Below are 23,412 nucleotides of genomic sequence, written 5' to 3'. Positions count from 1 at the left end.
TAGATTTTACGGTAAATACTAAAAACAGCAGACCAAATTGTACAAAAAAGTAAGATTTCACAATGCTGCAGCACTGAACTTCAGGAGCTTCTTTCAGCACAGATTACAACAGTCCTGTCAGGCCAAGGGAGCCAACAACTTTCCGAGTCATGTGGCCAGCATGACTAAACCACTTTTGGCACAACAGAACACTGTGATGGAAGCCAGAGTGCACAGAAACGCTGTTTACCTTCCCGCCACAGCAGTACCTATTTATCTACTTGCACTAGTGTGCTTTCGAACTGCTAGGTTGGCAGGAGCTGGGACCGAGGCACAGGAGCTCACCCCGTCGCGGGGATTCAAACCGCCAACCTTCCAATCGGCAAGGCCAAGAGGGTCATTGGTTTAGACCACAATGCCACCTGCCAAATTTGAGTACGGTGGAATTATGTAGAAACGAGGATTTATGAGAGGGACGCAGGGCGGAAGGGGAGGTGTGGTAAAAGGCGGGAGGGGAGGTGTGGTAAAAGGCGTTCCAGGTGTGATGCAGGGAAGCACATTGGGATAAACCACGCAGGCCACACAAACTTTCTCTCTCTCTCTCTCTTTCCATACTCCGGCCAAGGAAGCAATAATGCATTTCAACCATCCTGGGGAGAGAAGACAGAGGCAAGGATGTTCTCCAGTCCTCTAAGGGGAACCGCAGAGTTCTTCAGAGGCAGTGTGGTGTAGCAGTTAGAGCATCTGACTAAGACTGAGGAAGACCCAAATTCAAATCCAATTCAGCCATGAGACTTGCAAGGGTGGTATTGTCCCAAAACACAGGAATTTTTGTGTGTTGCAAGAGTTGCCATTTGGGGTTCTCTATCCCCTTACCTGAATCTTGACTTGGGAATCCTTCACTTTCCACAGGAAACCGGACAAAGATCCCCTCTTCTTTTTCAGGGTGGGAGGCAGGGTCAGGTTTAGGAATCGAGAGTCCCTCTTAAGTTTGAGAGAGAGAAATAATAATAATAATAATAATAATAATTATTATTATTATTATTATTATTATTATTATTATTATTTCATGTTGTGATATTAGTACAAGCCGAGCTGCGAACGCCTCAGCAGCGAGGTCACCTGACTATGAGTCATGTTTTCATACTGTGGGAAAACCTCTGGCCATACCAGCCTTCCCACACATGTGATGTTATTGTAATGTACTGATGTATCTTACTTTCTGTTCCAGCTCACTGATGCTGGACGCAAGTACAGAGAGCTCTGAATATATGAGCTGGCTACGCAGAGGCATACTCTGCACTTTATCTACAATAAAGTAGGTTTTAGCCTTAAAGGCTTGTGTGTGTTGTTCTTGGCAAGCTGGGAACAATCACATATTACTAATGTGCCCCTGGACTCGAATAGCCAGGAAGGCACAGAGGCTTCGTTCCTGCCTGGGGGTCAGTCCAACAAATTGCCCCCCCCCCCCCGGGAAGTCTCACAACATTTCTGTCACAAAGAGCATGCATTGATTCTTCCTGGCAGTTTTTGGCTTAAAAAAAAAAATTGACAACAAAAACGAACTATTGATAAGAAAAGCAATTTGAACTCAAAACAGTTTAACAAAAGCAGTGAGTGCTTGGTGCTGCCCACGTACTGGTATTTTTAGAAACCAACAATTATTGTGGTTTGTATTGAATTGTATGTTTGGATCTGTCATGCAAAAAAATCGATATATCAGGGCTTTAATGGAGCAGAGACTTACCCAAAGATTCTGTATCTCTATCGTCTTCCTGCATGACTTGCCAAAACATGGTCCTCTGGCCTGGCTGGGCTGGAGTGGGCTCATTCATGTGTGAAGTTTCCTCGAGATTCATTGGCCCCTGAGAATGGGAGATGGACAAGATTGCTTATAGGGCGACATCAATATGCACGGACCTGGCAAGAGCTCCCTATCCAGAGGTGCATCACAATTTAGGATTTGACAGAGAGGAAAAACGTAATGATGTGTGTCTATATTCTTTGGGATGGTTTTGCACTAATAAATCACATAGAAACCATGCTGGCAAGTAACCCGCATATACATAAATTAAATAGTTTAAATGACTGAGAAATATACAACCCAGGTCTTGCTCCTTAAAAGCGAACATACCTTAGCCTGACCCGACATGGCCGTTTCTGGTCCTTCAGGAGGAAGCAAGTTGCTGTGATCTCTTGGACCTTGGCTTCCACTGCCTCGAAGTACAGAAGAGAGATATTTTTTTTATCTTTATCATCATCATTTTATGAATTGCCTTTCACTTATGTGTCAATGGGATTTACAAATGCATCAGAAGGACGGTAAAAAAAAACAGTACAGAAAACAAACTGAAGACGGGTTTAAGAACGATGCAAAATGGACGCTAATGGCAGAGGGAAATTTACCCATCTGGGGCAGCTTGTTGGAACAAAAAAAACATCTCCTGCTGTTTCCAGGCAGCGCAGACAGTGACAGGAATGCTGTTTCATAGAACAGCTGCAGCCACACTGCAAGCCCTGCTCTGAGCTACCGTGGAGCAGATTTTGGGGGACTCCTGCAGAAGGCAGTTATCGGGTAGTGGCGCTGTTTCTTTCAGACACAGGGCCTTCAAAACTTTAATCTTCCTTGTGTCATCTCTCAGGTGGCACACCCCACTTTTCTGAATTTGCAGCTCCTTCTGCATATGCTTCTGTAGGGCAAACTCTGAAGAAGCATGTGTAAGGGGATCATAGCCTCAATGCGAAAAGTGGACACCTTACCAGGCAAACAGAGACCGTCGCTACTACTTTGCTCCTCTGTTTCCTCAGCTTTCAGGGAACCCTCCTGCAGTGGCTTCTGAAAAAAAAGACGATCCGATTGGTGAAGAATGTAAAGATACCCTTATCCATAGGACTTGAAGATGCTTGTAAACGTAGAAGCTGCCCTTTCTGCATTTGAACTTGTCTCTTATAATCATCAACCTTGTTTGGGTATCTCTTTCGGCATATGGACTGTTTATATTAGTTCATGTGTTTAAGTCAGGACCAGTGGATTACTTTAACCCTTAATGTGAGCAGATTGTGTTTCTCTCTTTTTTTTTTTGTTACATTTGCAAAACTAAAAGGCATCTAAAAAAGAAGATGACATTGAGCATATGCAGTCATTTCAGCCTCTGACAAGCAGGGCTGCCAGCTTTTCCATCAGCCTCCGTTCCTGGGCTCAGCAGCAGCTTGACTTCACTGACACTGGCAGGCAATTGCTGATTTTCTTCCTCCGTGCTGTGCAGTGAAGGGTTACACCTATCCCTGCATTTCAAGCAGCTGCTTAAAAGCACAAGAGAAGCTGACAACCTTCTCTGTGTATGTTCCCAATAGGCCTACTAATATTTTACTAAGAGTTCTCTCCTTGGACTCAGACAACAGCTCTACGGCCACATTCACAATATACATTAAAGTGGTGTAACACTGCTTTGATCAGCCATGGCTTCTCCCAAAGAATTATGGGAACTGTAGTATGTTAAATGTGCCTCAGCACTTGTAAGGAAGCCCCTATTCCCCTCAGACCTACAATTCCCAGGGTTAACGGACTGGGAAACCACTTTGAGAATTGTAGCAGAGTGAGGGGAACAACTCTCAGCACCTTGATGAACTACGGTTCCCATAATTATTTGGGGAAAGCCATGAATGCTGAAAGTGGGGTCGCAGTGTTTAAATGGGTGGCATGAATGTGGTCGAAGGCTGAACCAGCCAACATCCCTGGATGATGGTGACAACCTCGTCCATATTTTGTTCTCATATCCTAGACTTCCCCAACCTACTGCTTTCCAGGTGATTGAAAACAGAAATATCTATCAGTCCCAGGGAGCAAGGTCAATGCTCAGGGATCATGTGAGTTGTAGTTTGAAACATCTGGAAAGAAACTACTTGGGAAAGGTAGCGTTATCCTCTTCAAGATTCTGGAAATTAAACCTCAAACCCTCACCTGCCACTCTGCAGTCTTGGCCAAGTCTTGCTGGCTGGCCATCAGGAACTCCTCTGCCAGGGCCACAGCCTGCGAACACGACTCCGGTCCTCCTGCTCGGATCCAGCTCTGTAGCTCTGGCGGGAGGCTGGCCAGGAACTGCTCCAGGACCAGCAACTCCAGGATCTGCTCCTTGCTGCGTCTCTCCGGCTTCAGCCACTGGTGGCAGAGATCCTGCAGCTGGAGGTAGATCCTCCGGGGGTCCTCCACCTGCTGGTAGCGGAACTTCCTGAAGTGCTGGCGTTGCACCTCCATCTTGATAGCGTCGCCTCGCAAGATGGCCGCCTTCACCTTCCCATAGTCCTTCCTGTCTCCGGCTTCTAGGGCAACGAAGGCCTGTTTGGCTTCCCCGCTCAGCGCAGGCAGGAGCCGGGCTGCCCATTCTTCCCTAGGCCACTGGCAAGCTATGGCCACTTGCTCGAAGGAGGCCAGAAAGGCCTTGGCATCGTCCCATGTAGCACCCTCCAGTGACAATGGGTTCTCAGTCATGGAGGGAGATTGCAACGTTGTCAGGAACTCCTGCCACTGGGCCTCCCAGCGCTGCTGCATCCCGTTGCAGGGCTCCTGCTTGCTCTCTCGGGATGCTCTCCATCCTGGCTGCTCCCTCACACAGTCCGATTGAGCCATGCTGGAGGGCTTATTATCCTCTCCCAGCCCTCCTTCTCGTTCTGGTCTCACAGTTTGAGGCTCCATTTCCCCACCCAGTCTGCGAAGCCCTGAATCTGGAATCAGGAGGTGGGGGAGTGGGCTTGTTGGCAGACTAATCCCAGTAGAAGCCTCTTTCTCCACCACACTCAAATTTCTCTTCTCACAAGAGACTTCCTGAACTTTTGGCGGGTGCTATCTCATCCCTTGAAGCTGACCTTAGGGTGTATAACAAAAGACCCAATGTAAAAAAATGAATTTGCGGCAAAAACCGACACCAAGTGAGACCAATAAGGGTCGCAGGCAGGCCGCTGGTGCCTTTTCACATTGTCTGGCAAAATTTTATTTTGTTTAGAAATCAACTTGACATAGATTATCCTCCATAAGCAGCAGTAAAAATAGGGACTTCTTAAGAAAGGTCTGTTGGTGGTTTTTTTTGTTTAATTATGCCTTGTTGATGGCTTGTTGGTTTCTGACTCCATGTGGCACCTGAAAGACGAAAATATTTACCATTGACAAATGATGGCTGTTACAAACATCCAAGGTGATGATGATTCTACTATTGGATTCGTGAAATGTGCCCAAAGACCGCAGGGTTTAAACCTCTCCCCATACATTGATTTGAGTGTTGCATCACCTTTGAATATAAATAAAACTTTTAAAAGAAAATGAGAAAGAGCAGAATTCTGGTCAAGAGGCCTCTGCTCTGGGGAAGAGCCGTCACTCAGTGTTAAGGGGAATCATAGAGTTGGATCATCTAGTCCAACCTCCTGCAATGCAGGAATATGCAGCTGTCCCATACAAGGATCAAACCTGTGACCTTGGCATTATCAGCACCCCGCTCTAACCAACTGAGCTACCCAGGTTCAACCCCTCAGCATCTACAGGTAGGCCTTGGAGGCAAAGACCAGGATGCCTATGCTCTTCTGTTGTATGGTTCACTCCCAGGTTTTCAAACAAGTGCTTCCCTCCAACAAGGGCATATCCTTGCCCTTAGGTACTGGCTAAAATTAAAAAGGGGGATAGGGCCCGTGTTAATACTTTCAGCTTTCAAGGACATGCTGAATCTTAACACCGGAGCAACCCCATCTTGGAATCAGGAAATGCTACAAGTTACTGAGAAGTATGGCCTTTCGTTGGACAATTCTGAGTTCCTTAGACTTTGAGGTGGCAACTTGCCTCATGAAATCTGCCGCTTTGAAGCATTATTTTTGTGCTGGCCGCACGTCTAAGCTTGTCTGTTCAAAATTTGCCCCTTGGTATGCCAAGCTACCCATTCAGACGCCTCGCCATCACTTATGTGACCACCACCACCAGTAGCAAATGGAGAAATGCCTTTAAGGCTCTGTGGCTCCAGTCTGTGCACTTTGCCATAGTTGAAGGATGCTATAGCCAGATCCCTTATAAAGAGAGTGTTTGCCCATGTGGAGGCAAGTATTTATTATTATTATTATTATTATTATTATTATTATTATTATTATGCCCCACTGCTTCCTGGTTTGCCTAATCTACACAGACATTAAGAGAAGCCTTGTTCAAAGATTTAAATCTCCCGGTTGGGAGATCAATTGGGTATTTGATTAACTTTCTATAAGGTGGCAGGTCCCCCTACACTTCTGGGAAAAGTGGCCAGTTTTGCCTTTCGAGCGGCAATTTCGAGAAGAAAATTTTGTGGGGATGATGTAAAGTTCTTCAGGGGAGCAAACTGCCATCTCACAGAGTATCTACTTTTAATAATCATTTTAACTGTGAAATATATTTTATTCCTTTTTTATTCTGTATTCTGTGTTTTATCTTTTGCAATGGCTTCGGCCAAACAAACAAACAAACAAACATCTCCCTCCTGGCCCTTATCCTCCAGGCACTTCGTATTTTAAAGCCATTCAATAGCCTGGAAAAGGAGTGAGCGGATCTCCCTCTTAAAAGCACAAGAGATACCTCCCCTCCAAGCTTCCTTACCCACAACCAATAATACCTTTTAACTCCAGCTGCACCTTCAGGGAAACAGGGGAAGCCTTTTCACAGCACGGATTATTTTTTTTAAAAAAGAGTATTATTTTGAAGCACCGGGTGCTAATTAACCGGCAGGCGCGGAGGCTGCTCCTAAAATAAGGGCACCGGCAAGCGCAGCAGTATATATATTTTTAACGATATATTCAAATATTGTACATAAGACCAAGCCCCCTTGTCCTCATTTGAACCTACGGCTTCCCCAGTTTCTGTTTGTTCCCTGTGTGCAAAGGAGGGGTTGAAGTTGGTCTGCAGATGATGATGATGATGGAATGCAATTAAATGATGATCAAATGCAATAAAAGGGAAGGAGGTGGAGGGGAGATCGCACAGCAAGTGAGACTCACCTTTTTAGGGGGAAGGGAAGCGCGGCTCCCCGGGATTTTCCGGCGGGGAAAGGGGAGAGGAGGGCGGCTGCGAGGTCTCTGGAGCGATGGAGGCTGCTCTCGTTCCCGGTCGCCTTCTCTCCCCCCCCCCCCCCGCCTCCTGCTGGTCTAATGGCGGCGCTTGCAGATAGGGAGCCGAGGTTCTTGCACGCGAGCAAGGCTGCCCCCGACTGGAAGGAGCTGCTCCTCCCACCCAAAATAATTTGAGTAATTAGTTCTTGTTTAATTATGATTACACCCTCTCCCCCGCCCCGAAGGATCGAACTCAAAACGGCTTGCGCAAAAGCAAAGATTTGAGAAATAGATATTAAACACGAATGAAAGCAACCTACAACAACATGCACACGAATATGTGAAAGTTGTTTTGTTTAGTACTAGTCGTAACCTGCTCTGGGACTTTAGATAATGCAAAGGTTGGATAGCCATTTTGCTTTTCGTTGAGTTTCCTGCATTGCAGGGGGTTGGACTAGAGGACCGTTGGGGGGGGGTCCCTTCCAACTTATTTGTTTGTATTTGTAGAGCGCCCTTCATTCAAGGTTCACAGGTGGTTTACAATATTTTATAGTCGACGAGAAAAGGGATCCAACAACTCGCAGGGTCATCTAGTCTAACCCCCTGCAAGACGGGAATCTCAGCTAAAGCCTCCATGACAGATGGCCCTCCAACCTTGGAGAACAGCCTCTTACCAAAGGCGTCATGGGCTCTGAAGACACTCAAACTTAGGACGCAAGGGAGAAACATGGTAAGAGGAAGGCACGCTTGGCAAATCCACTGTGATCAACTCCCGCCCGGAAACCAATGTCCCCACTGTGGAAGGACGTGTGGATCAAGAATTGTTTGTGTTTTTTTTTAACAAAGATTTTATTGGTTTTCCACAAAAACAAATGCAAATACAGTAAAACAAATACAGCACAACAAATACAACAAACAAAACAGAAATAACAAAAATACAAACCTACACCGGAACACCAACGTTTCTTTCATTAATTAAAAATCTTGTTTCGAATCTACTTGGGGGACTTCCCCCGTTTACTCTCCTTTGCTTCCAATTCTAATTTACTTTAATAACTTCACATCTCTAAAACTTGAATCCATTTCCATCAAAATATCCAAATATAACTTCTTAATACATAGTTTAAACTTCATAATTTAGAATATTACTTCTTAAATCAAATCTTACTTTAATAACTTCACATATCTGAGATTTAAATCCATTTCCATCAAAATATCCAAATATAATTTCTTAATACATAATTTATTCATAATGCAAAATATTACTTCTTAAATCAAATCTTAATATCTTATTTTACTTAAACTACTGCTAATGTGTGGATCAAGAATTGGCCTCCACAGTCACTTACGGATTCATTGTTAAAACCGTGTTTATGGAAGACAATCTTACTCTCCTACGAGTGATCTCCAAAGAAGAAGAAGATAAACCTCCAAGGAAGGAGAGCACACCACCTCCCAAGGGAGACCGTTCCACTGTCCAACAGCTCTTACCGTCAGAAAGTTCTTTCTGATGTTTAGTTGGAATTGCCTTACAACTTGAAGCCCTTGGTTTGGATGCCACCCTCCAGAGCTGGAGAAACAAGCTTGTTCCATCATCCAAGCAACAGCCCTTGAGATGTCAGAAGATGGCTATCATATCTCCTCTCAGTCTCCTTTCCCATGCTAAATATCCCCAGCTCCCTCAACCGCTCCTCATAAGGCTTGGTTTCCAGACCCTTGATCATCTTAGCTGCCCTCCTCTGCAGGTGTTCTGGCTTGTCAACATCCTTCTTAAATTGTGGTACCCAGAACTGGACATAGTACTCCAGAACAGAGTGACACTGTATCTCTGCTGATGCAGCTCAGAATAGCATTAGCTTTTTTCGCTGCTGCGTCACACTATTGACTCATGTTAAGATTGTGGTCTACCAAGACCCCTAGATTCTTTTTACATCTGCTACTGGCAAGCTAGATGTCTCCTTGCTTATATTTGTGCAGTTCAATTTAGTCAGAAAGCCCAAAAGGACAACTCTCTCTTATGTTTTGGAATGTCAAGACTTCTCATTGATTAAAAAGGAACAAACAGAGGCACCATCTATGCAGGGCTGTGAGGACCACCTCAAAAAAATTCAATGAAGGGGCTGCCCCCCCCAAAAAAAAGTCCTGTGGCGGCCGCATGCATGCTGCAAAGTGTACTGACGTTGTATGTGCACACTTGGGAACAAAGAAGTCCCCCACATTCAACTGATTCAGCCTCCACAAAATGTAAGACAAGATGCCCCTGCCTCCATTTCAGAACTGGAGTCTTTATTTTTCTGTAATCTCGCAGTGAGCCTTTACAAAACAACAGTGCTACACTCGGAGTTTATTATAATTAATTAAATTAATTTTTATTCAATTTCAAAAGCTTAACAAATGCAACAAAATGTAATGGGGGGGGGGTTCCCTCCGAGAAAATAGGAGGAGAAATAAAGGTCACAAAAGTGCAAACCAGAACAAGTCATGTCTTTGAGGTGGCCTTCTCGCAAGATCTTCTCGAGGCATCTATAGGATGAATGGTTGTCAAACATGCACAGAAGGATAATGGATCGGAGAATCCGAGGTAAAAGATAAGGTGCCAACTGTGAGGAATTATTTCTCCCTTATCTGTGAGGTAAGATGGCAGGGGCTTTTTGGACCACAATGTTCCCCCGCTGTTTATTTGAGAGCATAACCCCTAAACCAGTAGTTTTCAACCAGTGTGCCATGGCACCCTGGGGTGCCTTGAATGGTGGACAGGGTTGCCACGGGCAACACTGGCCTCTGTCCTTCTTTCCTTCCCTCCCTCCATGGATGCCCTCTCTGCTTCCCAGGCCCCTGTGGGGCAGTGTGAGGAGGCACCTCTCCCAAGGAGAGGGGAGAGAGAAGGCGGGGTCTCCCCATCAGCTGTAGGGCAGCTGAGGGGGAGGCGGCGGACACAAGTCCCATACTTGTGCGGAGCCTGCAGGCGCCCAAGCCACCGTGTCACTCCCATGAGAGTTGTGTGGCTCAGCCGCACTGCAGGTCCCACATTAAGTGCTACCCCCCACAGTGTGGAGGCCAGTGCGCCCCCCACCCCCAGCTATGCCTCTGAGAACACTCCACAAGGGAGCAGAATTAAGCATTCAATGGCAAACCTTCAGAGGCCATAAGCTTTCTGTTCACCTGTGACACAATCTCTGGCTTTAAGAGGATGTGCATAAGCTGGTTAAAGTGAAGCCATGACCATGGGCTGATGAAAGCTGGTGATGGAGGGAAGATCCTTGACCCATGCTGTGGGGTCTACAGTGTCGGCAGAGCTCTTATTGCCTCCCTGCTGCTAGATGTTCTGCTTTCAACAGCAGCTGCAGATATTCCTGCAGTGGGATATTACGTGTTCTCAGTCCTGCTAAGCATTTTCTTTCCCTCTGGATTCTCTGATGTGCAACAAGCCACTGTGCAAATCGGTGTGTTTTAAGTAGGCACAGAAAAATAAAACGAAGTAGGGATGAAATGCCTCAATGGAGAGGTAGGTAGCCGTGTTGGTCTGCCATAGTCAAAACAAAATAAAATAAAAAATTCCTTCCAGTAGCACCTTAGACACCAACTAAGTTTGTTCTTGGTATGAGCTTTCGTGTGCATGCACACTTCTTCAGATATCTGCATGCACACTTCTTCAGATATCTTCAGGTATCTGAAGAAGTGTGCATGCACACGAAAGCTCATACCAAGAACAAACTTAGTTGGTTTCTAAGGTGCTACTGGAAGGATTTTTTTTATTTTATTTTGTTTTGTCAATGAAGAGGGTATTCCATAAGGACTAGAACGGTGTGTTCCTAACCATGCCAGTCCTACTGAATTCAATGGGGTTTATGTCCAGGATAAAGTGGGGTTAGGACTGCAGCCCAAGTTATGCGATTATAGCCACAACTACATATTCTGCTTAATATGCATGCTTAATATGCATGCTTCCTCACCACTGCATTTTCGTGGATAAGCTTTTAGTTTCAGCATGCATTATGTATATTGATGGGCGGGGTATAAATAATGAAATTATTGAAATTATTATACGTATATGAGTAACTGGTGTAAATTATTATACGTATATGAGTAACTGGTGCCTTGTGACTAACACATTTGAGACCTAAGAGTCTAACTGAAAGCGGACATAGTTGTTCTTTACTACGGGCTTTCAGAGAGCTTTTTGAGCTCAATCCCATTTTCAGGCCTAATGCTGGCTACTCCCAATGGGAATATGGCCACTGGTACAGGTATGGCAGGGGCCTGCACAGCGAACATGCTGCCCCGATTTCAACTCTTCCCACCCTCAGAGGACGCAGGGAGCATCCTGTGAGTTCTCTGGTGTCTTACCAACGTATCTCTCTGGGAATAGCCCTTCCCACATTCAGGGCATTGGAACAGCTCCCCAGTATGGATGCTCTGGTGCTTAACTAAGTGCACTCTCTGCCGGAAGTTTCTCCCACACTGAGAACACCCGTATGGTTTCTCTCCCGTATGAATTCTATGATGTCTTGCTAACTCTGCTCTGAAGGCGAAGTTTTTCCCGCAAACAGAACATTTGTGGGGTTTCCTTCCTGAATTATTGTTCCGATGTCTATGTCTGAAGCGTTTCTCATCTTCTGGGCATTCGTGGGAGCTCTCTTCTGTGCGGCTGTCCTGGTGTCCAACAAACTCCTCTCTCCCACATAAATTTTCCCCACATGCAGGCAATGTATTTTGTTTCTCCCCCCTAAGTATTCCCTGTAGTTTCTCAAGGCAACATACCGACTGGCTGTCTCTCGCTGATGTGGGGCACTCAAAAGGCTTCTCTGACTTATATTTTCTCCTGCAGGTCTTTCCACTGTCTGTGGCCACTGCTGAGGTTTCACTAACAGAGACTGCAATAACTCCTGAGAGGCCACTGCATTGTGTTTCTCTCTTCACCAGCTGCTTCTCCTGTTGTCCTTTGGAATTATTTTTCTGCTCAGGAATTCCAGGTGTCACAGCCGAAATATCCTGACGGAATTCTCCCGCTAACTCCCTGTGCATTTCTTTCGGCGAATTCTCTCCCAACTGGGATTTCTCCATCTTCATCCAGCACCTGTCTTGTTCACCTGAAGAGAAAGAGAGAGGAATTTTGTCTAAGCTCTGGTCACCTCTTTTCTAGACTCTTGCAACCTCCTCCCTCCTGGCTTTCTCTGTCCTGCCAGATCTCCCTTTCTAGACTATTCTGAATCTTCTCCGCTACACTCAGCTTTTTCTGTCAATTTCTGGCCATGCATCACCACTCTCTCCACAACTGAGGTTCTCCTCTTCACTCGGTTCTGCTCCTGGGAGAGGTGCCTTTTGTGACACCTCTAAATTAAGATGTTAAAGCCAAGAGTACCTATTCGGGTCTGCTTGCACTAAATCAGTTTCAACTTGTCGCAGAGGAAAGTAATTTTCCACACTGAAAATAAGACCGTCCCCTTCCATTCTGTCAGCCATTATCTCTCATCACGGCTTTAAAGGTAAAGGTAAAGGGACCCCTGACCATTAGGTCCAGTCGTGTCCGACTCTGGGGTTGCAGCGCTCATCTCGCGTCACTGGCCGAGGGAGCCGGCATCCGGCATACAGCTTCCGGGTCATGTGGCCAGCATGACTAAGCCGCTTCTGGCAAACCAGAGCAGCGCACGGAAACGCCGTTTACCTTCCCGCCGGAGCGGTACCAATTTATCTACTTGCACTTTGACGTACTTTCGAACTGCTGGGTGGGCAGGAGCTGGGACCGAGCAATGGGAGCTCACCCCATTGTGGGGATTCGAATCACCAACCTTCTGATCAGCAAGCCCTAGGCTCTGTGGTTTAACCCACAGCGCCACCTTTATGAAGGGGCAAAAACATAAATTCCAGCAGTCTTGCTTTCTGAAGGATACCTCTGGTTCCTCAGTAGGTTTCAGCGCCCTCAGAAAAAACAATTCCTGGGATACATTGGGGGTAAATGAGGAAAGCAACAATGTATTATAGTTTATCCTAAAGGCTGGCATCAAAAGCCTGTAATTTTAATTAAGTCCACAATGCCAGGCAGCAGACTTTTTTAGAATTGCAGTCTAAACCTGTCTGCTTCTTCCTAATAGCTAAAGTACTTTATGGATAAATATCGGTAGTTATGTTCATAGGGGCCAGCAACAGCAGTTTGACTGCCTAAATCAGCTGTGGGGAACATCTGACCTCCAGATGTTGCTGAACTCCAACACCCCATCATCAGCAACATCTGGAGGGTCAAAGATTCCCCACATTTGGATTAACCCCCACTCCCAAGCGTCCCGTCTAACAGAGTAGTAACTCTCTCAAATATGGCTATTTTGGCTTTTTAAAAATACAAAACCAGTTTCAACTAATCGCAAAGACGATATATTTGGGGCACTGAAGATCCCGATCACCAGCCCCCCTTCCATACTATCAGCCATATTATGGCTTCCCTGTTGGAAGTGAGAAGGGCACAACTCAGAATCAGACTCTGGGAATTGTACATCAAGAGGTCAGTACAGACCTCTGGGCTGCCAAAAGACCCACCCCAAACTCTAGTACCCAATGCTCCTTGAGGAAAAGCAATGACAAGTAGAATGGTTTAATCCCAAGCAGTTTGACACATGAGATATCCCACTAACTGTGTCCCAGTATGCAGTTTTTAAGACTGCAGCCACTATTAACAAGATAAAAAAATGGTTTCTGGAACTTTCTTCACTAGGAGAGCATGCTGCTGAGGAGCTGTGGGCAAAAATAGTTCATAGTGGCCACCCACTTGCTATCGAGAGTATCAAGAAAGTGGAATATGTGGTGATAGGATCTGATGGCAGACAATATAAAGGTGCTCTGGTGCTTAAACAATCTTTTCTGGCTTTTCCTGCCCTTGTGGCATTTGTAAGGTCTCTTGTGAGTGCTCTGATGAACGTGAAACAGTTACTCCCTGCTATGGGTCCTCTGATGGCCCATCAGGTGCTGTCGCCGCCTGAAGCTCTTATCGCATTCAGGACATTTGTACGGTTTCTCTCCGGTATGGATTCTCTGATGAATCTTCAAGTCCCCTCTCTGACTGAAACATTTCCTGCAGTGAAAACATTTGTAAGGTTTCTCTCTAGTGTGGACCCTCCGGTGTCTCCACAGGTTTTCTCCCCGGCTGAAGCTTTTCCCACACTCAAGGCATCTGTAGGGTTTCTCTCCAGTATGAATCCTCTGGTGCCTTGTTAAACCTGCTCTGGAAGTGAAGCTTTTCCTACATGTGGAACATTCATGCTTCTTCCTTCCTGAAGGAACATCTTGACGATTCTGCAGCCTGCATCTGAAACTTTGGCCACCCTCAAGGCTTTCCTTGGGTTCCTCTTCTGGGCAAATATTCTGGTGGCCAACAAAAGAGTTTCTTCCACACTCGGCAGGTGCATGTTGTTTCCCTCCTGCAAGCATCCCCCGAGCTTTACAGAAGCAATGCTTTGTCTGGCTTTCTTTGCCCCACAGAGGACGTTCGCTGGGATCTTCCCCAGGGTGACTCACAACAAGCCCTGACTTGTCATTGTGTTTCCTCCCGTACCCAGAAAACGGAAGCTTCTCCCCCTCTACGGGCCCTGAGGAGGTCAGGATAACAACACCTGGAATAACTTCTGTGCGCTCGTTGTGTTCTCCCTCTCTCTCCACTGGCTTCTTCTTCGGTCGCCCTTTCTCCTCACACCGCTGCTCGTGAGTTTCAGACGTCAGAGGAAAACCCCACTGAGGTACTTCTACGCTTGCCCTGTATATGTCCTCTGGCAAAGTCTCTCCCCGCTGAGATGTCTCCCTCTTGATGCAGCATCTCTTTTGTTCACCTGAAGAGACAGAGAGAGGGGTTTCGTCCATGCTCTGGTCTTTTCTAGATGCCTGCAACCTCCTTCCTCTCCTCACCGTTTGCCCTTCTGCATCATCAAAATACATCTGCTAAGCTCAAACTTTATTTCTCTCTCTCCCTACCTCCAGCCAGATATCAAACCCCTCTCCGTACATCCCAGGCTGTGCGGATTGTTCGCTTAACCCAGGTTGGTTTGTGGCCTCTGTAAATAAAGGGAATAAATACGGCTATTTTGTTTTATTTGTACAGAAACCGCTTCAGCTAATCCTGCACGGAAGGAATTTGGGGCACTGAATGTCTCACATGACGGCAAAAGGGACTCAAGTCCCGGGAATTGTGCTATCTGAAGCAAACCAAGGCCTCTGGTTTCCCAAGAGTTTTCAACACCCTCAGGAAAAGCAATTCTCAGTCATCCAGTCTCTGCTAAAAAAAACCTCCAAGGAAGGAGAGTACACCACCTCCCGAGGAACTGTTCCACTGTCAAACAGCTCTTACTGTTATTCCTAATACTGAATCTGAAGAAGTGTGCATCTGTATCTGAAGGAGTGTGCATGCACAAGAAAGCTCATACCAAGAACAAACTTAGTTGGTCTCTAAGATGCTACTGGAAGGAATTTTTTATTTTATTTTGTTTTGTTATTCCTAATGTTTTTGTATTTATGATTTGTACTGCAGTACATAGAATTGGGGGAAATGTTCTTTCTTCCTCTTTCAAATTCCAAAAACGGCAGGTTGTTTACTGGACTTGAGCGACCCTTACCAAAAGACAGGTCATTTCCATCGTCCTCTGGCAGGACTTGCCAGAACATAGTCTGCTGGCCTGGATGTGTTGGAGTCCTTTCAAACATGTGCAAAGGCACACCTGCCTCCTTGGAATTTGGCAGTCCCTGGAAACATAAAACACCCCAACACCGCCATCAGATGCAGTTGCATAACAAACAATGCCAATGCACAGAATGATGCTAATGTCCTTTCTCCCTCACAAAAAAACAAACCCCAAACCCGTTAAATAAGAGTTTCGACTCTCAATCCAATTGTAAAAATACAAAATTAAACACTGAGGAAAAGCTACACTCTGCACTGTGACTTAGAAGAAGAAGAAGAAGAGGAAGAAGAGTTTGGATTTGATATCCCGCTTTATCACTACCCAAAGGAGTCTCAAAGCGGCTAACAATCTCCTTTCCCTTCCCCCTCCCCCACAACAAACACTCTGTGAGGTGAGTGGAGCTGAGAGACTTCAGAGAAGTGTGACTAGCCCAAGGTCACCCAGCAGCTGCATGTGGAGGAGCGGAGACACGAACCCGGTTCCCCAGATTACGAGTCTACCGCTCTTAACCACTACACCACACTGGCTCCTAGAACACAGAAAAGGATGATGAATACATACTGGGAACATAAATAGCCGTAGTCACCTACGGAGAACAAACACCACCTGCAGGTGGACAAGGCAAGGAAGTGTCAAAAACTGGGAGTTTATTCTTTGCTTCTTAAAATGAAACCAGCATGCTATAAACAACTAACAACAGGCAGGTTACTATTTTGTGTGTGGGCAGTTTACTCAGTTGCTGCTGCTTCTTTAGCTGGGCTCTAAAATTAGCCCTACTAGGGTGTAAATACCCTGAGGCAGAACAAGAGGAAAAGCAGCGAACTGGAGTAAAAGCGAGACTTTTACCTCCTCTACTTACACACTGAGACCCCGGCCACGGGAAGCTTTGCTGTGGTCTCCAAAGCTCACCTCGCTCAGGACAACTTCAGCCATCTCCCGTCCTTCAGGAAGAAGCAACAAACCAGAATTACTTGAGCTTTCAATGTCGCCACCTGCAAAGGATGGAAAGGACAATTTCACAAGGGAAACCTGGCCATCCCTTCCCTTGGAGGTTTTTAGGCAGAGGATGGATGGCCACCCGTCATGGATGTTTTAGTTGAGATTCCTGCAATGCAGGGGATTGGACTAGATGATCCCTGGGTCTCTTCCAACTGTACAACTCTATAACTGGATGCCAACAGCTCACATCAAGCCTAGCTAGAGCACCCTACAGAGGATCTGCCCTCAAAATTCTAGTACTAGATCAAGTCACAATCAAAGTAAAATTGACTAGAAAATCTGAAAAACCTGGACCAGACTTGAATATGCGGTTATATGGATAATTGGTACTTTGTGGTTCCTTTGCCTGAGCATACAACAAATTATTTTGGTGAGATGTTAGTTTTGGCACCTCTGAAGCGACCTTGCACTGTTGTGTAGAATAGGGAAATTCAACAGGTGCAGTGTTTCATCATCCCCTGCATGACAAATCTCACCTGCCAAAACCTCATCACCAGACAGCTTAAAGACACAAGAGACTTCTGTTACACCTAGTTGTCCAAATTATACCACTAATACAAAAGGTCCCCATCTCTTCCTCCGAGTAACCCCCGACTTACTTCTGAGCAGACATGGTTAGGACTGCGATGTTAGTCGCTGTTGTGAATCCTTACCTAGCAAACTGATCTCCCCATCTCTGTAGATCCGTCCTTGGGCAACATCCGATCGTACCTCCTCTGAATCCACGGAATCCATGCATGCATCCTGCAACGGTTCCTGAATCAGTGGTGGTGGTCATACTCGGAACAGAGTGAAACAACTACAAAGAGCAAGTGGTAGGCACCCCTGAATCCTATTCCATTCCAGGTTTAATTCAACTAGCAGTGGTTTGGGGGGAGCAAAATAAAGCTCATTGGCTCTCATGAGATTGTTCCAAGGCCAAGCAAGCTTTATAATTGTGAATACTGCATAAGGTTGGCAAAACTTCACAAAAACACACGTATCATGGCTTCTGGACCTTTAACAGCCACATGACAGGAAGAATAAGTATCTTGAAGCGGCCCTGGAAAGGAGCTGGGATTAGTTTTGGATGCAACCCACAGATGCACCTGTCAGATCACGTGACAGGAAGTGTTCCTACAGGTGCGGGGTCATATCCAGAGGAGACACCTTGAACTTAATGAGCATAGCTGACTTCATTGGGTGGAATTCAATCACATTCAACCTGGAGAAGATCTATTCAAATTAATGAACATGGCGAGGGATGCAGGTGGCGCTGTGGGTTAAACCACAGGGCCTAGGGCTTGCCGATCAGAAGGTTGGCGGTTCGAATCCCCACGATGGGGTGAACTCCCATTGCCCGGTCCCTGCTCCTGCCAACCTAGCAGTTTGAAAGCACGAAGTGCAAGTAGATAAATAGGTACTGCTCTGGCGGGCAGGTAAACGGTGTTTCCGTGAGCTGCTCTGGTTCGCCAGAAGCGGCTTAGTCATGCTGGCCACATGACCCAGCTCTCTCGGCCAGTAAAGCGAGATGAGCGTTGCAACCCCAGAGTCGTCCACGACTGGACCTAATGGTCAGGGGTCCCTTTACTTTTACTAAGGTCGACTTATTTCAGAGGCTCTGCTCTGAGGAGGAAGAAGAAGAGAAGGAGTTTGGATTTGATATCCCGCTTTTCACTACCCTAAGGAGTCTCAAAGCGGCTAACATTCTCCTTTCCCTTCCTCCCCCACAACAAACACTCTGTGAGGTGAGTGGGGCTGAGAGACCTCAAAGAAGTGTGACTAGCCCAAGGTCACCCAGCAGATGCATGTGGAGGAGTGGAGACACGAACCCGGTTCCCCAGATTACGAGTCTACCGCTCTTAACCACTACACCACATTGGCTCTCTGTAAGCCTGAGTTTGCCACCCCGCATGAGAGATCTGCCTGCACAAGGACTTCTGCTTGGGCAGCGGGGCTTCCCCGACCCCCTCTGTGCCCCTCCACAATTAGTTCTGGAGCGGGGATCCCAGAACAGCACATGGGGGGGGGGAACATGGGGCAGATCCTGGGAAGCTGAAATGCTTGAGCCAATGGAAAGATCAGAAGGGGACGACGTTGAAGACCTCCATGCTGTATTGCCATGCTGGGAAAAGCAACCTATTTGACTTTTCTGTCCTGTGTTGCAACTGCTAAAGGCACAGTTGCCCTGCCAGAAAGAAAATGTGGCAAACTTGCATATACGTTCCAGGGTCAATGTAAGGCTAACACTGCAATCCTAAACTAGAACTCTGTGGGGTTTACTTGGACTTACAGCCCAAACAAACACTTTTTAAAATTACAAAACAAAAATGCTGTTCTTTTTTTCTCTGCCTGTCTTGCCAAAACCCCACAGGAATGTTCCCCAAATTTCCTGACTGGAGTCATGAAAAGTTAACACTCTTTTCCAGAGGGGATACATGTAAACACTTTGCACATGCCTAAGACACATTCCGTGTCCAGTTAAATGCATTATTCTCCCACCTGCCACTCTGCAGCCTCGTCCAAGTCTTGCTGGCTGCCCATCAGAAACTCCTCCGCCAGGGCCACAGCCTGCGAACACGACTCTGGTCCTCCTGCTCTGATCCAGCTCTGCAGCTCTGGCGGGAGGCTGGCCAGGAACTGCTCCAGGACCAGCAACTCCAGGATCTGCTCCTTGCTGCGTCTCTCCGGCTTCAGCCACTGATGGCAGAGATCCTGAAGCTGCAGGTGGATCCTCCGGGGGTCCTCCACCTGCTGGCAGCAGAACTGCCGGAAGTGTTGGCGCTCGGCCTCCGTCCTCAGGGCGGCCCCTCGCAAGATGGCCGCCTTCACCTTCCCATAATCCTCTCTGTCTCCGGCTTCCAGGCTCTGGAAGGCCTCGTCTGCTTCCCCACTTAGCGCAGGCAGGAGCCGGGCCGCCCACTCTCCTCTGGGCCAGCGGCAGGCTTTGGCCACTTGCTCAAAGGAGGCCAGGAAGGCCTTGGCGTCTTCCCAGGGGGCAGACTCAGGTGTCTCTGGGGGGCTTCTGCATTCTGGGTGAAGGGGCTGCAGGGTCCTCAGGAACTGCTGCCACTGGGCTTCCCAGCGCTCTTGCCTCCTCTTGCCGGGTCCCCCTTTGCCGTCTTCGGATGCTCCACATCCTGACTGCTTAGTCGTATATTCAGAATAAACTGCTCTGATAGGCTTTGTTGCTCCTTCTGGTCCCCCTTTAGGTTCACTGCTAGCATATTTTTGCTCTATCATCTTCATTCCAACTCTTGAGCTAAAAAGCTAGCGCTAAACCTTTTGGCTGGTTGGTTCCGGGGGGGGGGGGGGAGGAAGGAAGATCCCTACCAGTTATTGATATTGCTGGAAATAGAAATGGTTAGTCCAAGGAGCTCTCAGAGAGGATGGTTCAGGTGTGATGAAATTTGCTTGGTGGCAAAAGAGCTTCTATTGGCCGAGGACCCCAGTAGTCTGAAGACCCTGGGTTGTCTTCCTGAGTTGAAAGGGGCGTTTCTACCTGAGCTAAAGAGACACACAAACACACACACAATGGAGTCAAGGAAAACAAAAGCAAAAAAGTGGTTAGCAATCAGGGTGGTGGGGCTCATTCAGTGTTAGAAACTAAGATATGAAAGCTAGGAGCTAAATGGCACCTTAAAAACCTAGGTTATGGGTGCAACAACGGAATGTCTAGGCATTTTTTTTAATAACAAGAATACAAAGCTGAAAATGAACTGCAGCTAAAAATTATGTTCATTTTTCACATTGTTCAGTCCTTCCCCTGTCGTCATCCCCCCCCCCCGTAATATTCTTAAGAGGGTCTCTTCAGGAAGCAGATGGAAGTGGGAAGGCAGAAAAATGTCCTCCTTTCCTTCCACTCTGCAGTTTTAATCTGAAATCTTAGGTGCAGTACTGCGCCCAGAGCTCAGAAACTGCTCACGCTAATGAAATTCCCTGTTGTATAATGCACATAGAACAATGGGAGTTTCAAACACGGGGCACATTCTCTAGAAAAAGTGGACCATCAACCCCCATATCAATAGAGAATCATAGAGTCGGAAGGGATCTTGACGGTCATCTAGTCCAACCCCCTGCAATGCAGAAATCTCAGTTAAAGCATCCCTGACAGATGGCCATCCGACCTCTGATTAAAAACCTCCAAAGGAGGAGAGCCTACCACCTCCTGAAGGAGACTATTCCACTGTCAAACAGCTCTTACTGTCAGAAAGTTTTTCCTGATGTTTAGTCGGAGTCTCCTTTCTTGTAACTTGAAACCATTGGTTCGAGTCCTACCCTCTAGAGCAGGAGAAAACAAGCTTGCTCCATCTTCCATGTGACAGCCCTTGAGATCTTTGAAGATGATTATCTTATCTCCTCTCAGTCTCCTCTTTCCAATAATAATAATAATAATAATAATAAATTATTTATACCCCGCCCATCTGGCTGGGCGGCTTCCAACAAAATATTAAAATACAATAATCCGTCAAACATTAAAAGCTTCCCTAAACAGGGCTGCCTTCAGATGTCTTCTAAAGGTCTGGTAGTTGTTTATTTCTTTAACATCTGGTGGGAGGGCATTCCACAGGGCGGGTGCCACTACCGAGAAGGCCCTCTGCCTGGTTCCCTGTAATTTGGCTTTTCGCAGTGAGGGAACCGCCAGAAGACCCTCGGAGGAGGACCTCAGTGTCCGGGCTGAACAAAGTGGGTAGAGATGCTCCTTCAGGTATACCGGGCCAAGGCCATTTAGGTCAGCACCAACACTTTTGAATTGTGTTTTAGAAACGTATTGGGAGCCAATGTAGGCCTTTCAGGACCAGTGTTATATGGTCCCAGCGGCCACACCCAGTCACCAGTCTAGCTGTCGCATTCTGGATTAGTTGTAGTTTCCAGGTAGCCCCACACAGAGCGCATTGCATTTTGAGAGGAGCAGCAGCAGCAGAGAGCTGTTTGCAGGAACATTATAATAAAAATCTGGCGTTAATATCCCACCACTGCATATTGGGGGGGGGGGGGCTAATCTGAACAACAGCAGCTTTTAATTATAGGCTTCTCCCATAATCTGGGGTCAAGGGCGGGCTGAGATAGTAACTGGCGACAACCAGTGGTTGGAGGACCTGTGTTCAAATCCCTCCACTTGGCCATGAAGCTCACTGAGTGACCTTGGGCCAATCACTGCCTGCGCTCAGCCTAATCTGTGTTTTCCTATCGTAAACCGCCCTGTGATCCTCGGATGGAGGGAGACCTACTAATAATACTAATAATGACCTACCTCTTGGGGTTGTTGTTGTTGTTGTTGTGGGGGCCAAACGAGGAGGTGGGTGGGGGAACTTGTGCGCCACCTTGAGCATCTGGGAGAGAAGAGGTGGGGTGGGGCTGCAGCCAAGAAACCCTGCGGCCTAGTTGTTATTATTTCTTCCCATACTACATACGCGGAGAACTGAGGCGGGGCGACTTAAAGCGGGGAAGCCGGCGGCCACGTGGGGCTTCTGCGATTAACCGCGGGGCTCCCCACGCGCACCTTTGCACAGTCCCGGAAGCGACAAGGAGACACGTGTTTGTGTGTGTGTGTGTGTGTGTGTGTGTGAGAGAGAGAGAGAGAAGGTGGGGGGGGGGGGCTGGTGCAACTCACTTCTCCAATTGATCCGCTTTGCTGCTGCTGCTGGGGCGCCTATGACGCTTCCCCGGACCCCAAAATCTTCCCTCCCCGCTGTCAGCCCCCCTTTTTCTCCACCCCCAACCCCTACCTAAAAAATGCTCCCTCCGCCTCTTCTTCCTCGGTGTTTTAATGGTGGAGCTGCAGAGGCAGAAAGACGCTCCTCCGGCCGCCTCCTGTTGAAAGACTGGGTGGCTACAGGAGAAATATTTCTTAAAAAAAACCAAAACAGACAGATGTCCCTATGCATATTTGCTTATTCCCTGCATCTAAACATGCACATTTGCTTATTCATTGCATTGCTGAGTATTATACTGCAGTGTAAAGCGCCTCTTATCCTCGGGTGAAGGGCGGCGTTAAGGATTTAATTAACAACAACAACAATAATAATTTCCCAGCTTTTTCAGGAGCTCAAGGTGGCGCTCGTGGTTCTCTTACCCCCGCTTCGTTTAAACCCCAACAACAACCCTGTGAGGCAGGTTAGACACCCAGTGAGCTTTATGGTCGTGTCAGGAGATCTGAATCCGGGTCTCCCAGGTCTGATGCTCTGACCACTGTATCACCTTGGACTAGGAGGCAAGTATTGTTGAATCCAGAGTTGTAGTGAGTGAACCTGAGCAGGATCAGGCAGTCCAGGAGTAAAGACACATTAACCTTTAGAGGACCTAAGCACTGAAAAGGTTGATATGTGGGGGGTTTGGACTAGATGCCCCTTGGGGATCCCTTCTACGATAGGAGAATGTCCCCCCTCCCCAGTTTAGGTGGGGATTCATTCACTCATTCATCATTTTATTTGTATGCCGCCTTTCCATCGTTAAAACTATGCTCAAGGTGGCTTACAATACAAAAAAAAGTGTACGTAATTACAAACATAACAGAAATAGTCATAAAAATTTCCACAAAAATATGTCAAACATAAAGGTACAAAAAATATATTATCAATAGAATATTATCAACAGAAACAACTCATCTCCCAACAAAACCCCAGAAAGCAATAAAAAGAGAACAGGACCTAATGGTCACAACACCAGTCCCCACAAACACAGCAACATTCCTAATCAGAGAACTCAAGCACATTTGCAATGGTGTTGTAAACTCCGCAAA

At 46.8% G+C, this 23,412-nt stretch overlaps 3 protein-coding genes across 4 annotated transcripts; all 3 read right to left on the bottom strand.

The window, feature by feature from the left end:
• Positions 1 to 1,691: 1,691 nt before the first annotated feature.
• LOC117042771 (zinc finger and SCAN domain-containing protein 32-like) lies at positions 1,692 to 7,095 on the bottom strand. Its single transcript, XM_033142415.1, has 5 exons — positions 6,982 to 7,095; positions 3,941 to 5,113; positions 2,740 to 2,815; positions 2,114 to 2,196; positions 1,692 to 1,844 (listed from the first exon to the last, which is right to left on the bottom strand). The coding sequence occupies exons 2-5, from the start codon at positions 4,670 to 4,672 to the stop codon at positions 1,707 to 1,709; spliced, it is 1,029 nt and encodes a 342-aa protein (XP_032998306.1). The 5' UTR covers positions 4,673 to 5,113; positions 6,982 to 7,095; the 3' UTR covers positions 1,692 to 1,706.
• A 3,685-nt stretch (positions 7,096 to 10,780) lies between these two features.
• LOC117042713 (zinc finger and SCAN domain-containing protein 31-like) lies at positions 10,781 to 21,949 on the bottom strand. 2 transcript variants are annotated; one of them, XM_033142327.1, is made up of 4 exons: positions 21,925 to 21,949; positions 19,173 to 20,177; positions 17,345 to 17,435; positions 10,781 to 12,122 (listed from the first exon to the last, which is right to left on the bottom strand). In XM_033142327.1, the coding sequence occupies exons 2-4, from the start codon at positions 19,917 to 19,919 to the stop codon at positions 11,320 to 11,322; spliced, it is 1,641 nt and encodes a 546-aa protein (XP_032998218.1). In that variant the 5' UTR covers positions 19,920 to 20,177; positions 21,925 to 21,949; the 3' UTR covers positions 10,781 to 11,319. The 2 variants fall into 2 exon arrangements, with proteins under 2 accessions (XP_032998218.1, XP_032998219.1); XM_033142328.1 differs by lacking the exon at positions 21,925 to 21,949 and having other exon boundaries at positions 19,173 to 20,279.
• Positions 13,462 to 15,837, bottom strand: LOC117042775 (zinc finger protein 418-like). The gene is made up of 2 exons (XM_033142421.1): positions 15,627 to 15,837; positions 13,462 to 14,846 (listed from the first exon to the last, which is right to left on the bottom strand). The coding sequence occupies exons 1-2, from the start codon at positions 15,712 to 15,714 to the stop codon at positions 13,951 to 13,953; spliced, it is 984 nt and encodes a 327-aa protein (XP_032998312.1). The 5' UTR covers positions 15,715 to 15,837; the 3' UTR covers positions 13,462 to 13,950.
• Positions 21,950 to 23,412: the final 1,463 nt, after the last annotated feature.

Source organism: Lacerta agilis, chromosome 2 (assembly GCF_009819535.1).
Source record: "Lacerta agilis isolate rLacAgi1 chromosome 2, rLacAgi1.pri, whole genome shotgun sequence".
NCBI lineage: Eukaryota > Metazoa > Chordata > Lepidosauria > Squamata > Lacertidae > Lacerta > Lacerta agilis.
The sequence above is the reverse complement of the archived record's forward strand: the minus strand, read 5'-3'. Positions and strand labels throughout refer to the sequence as shown.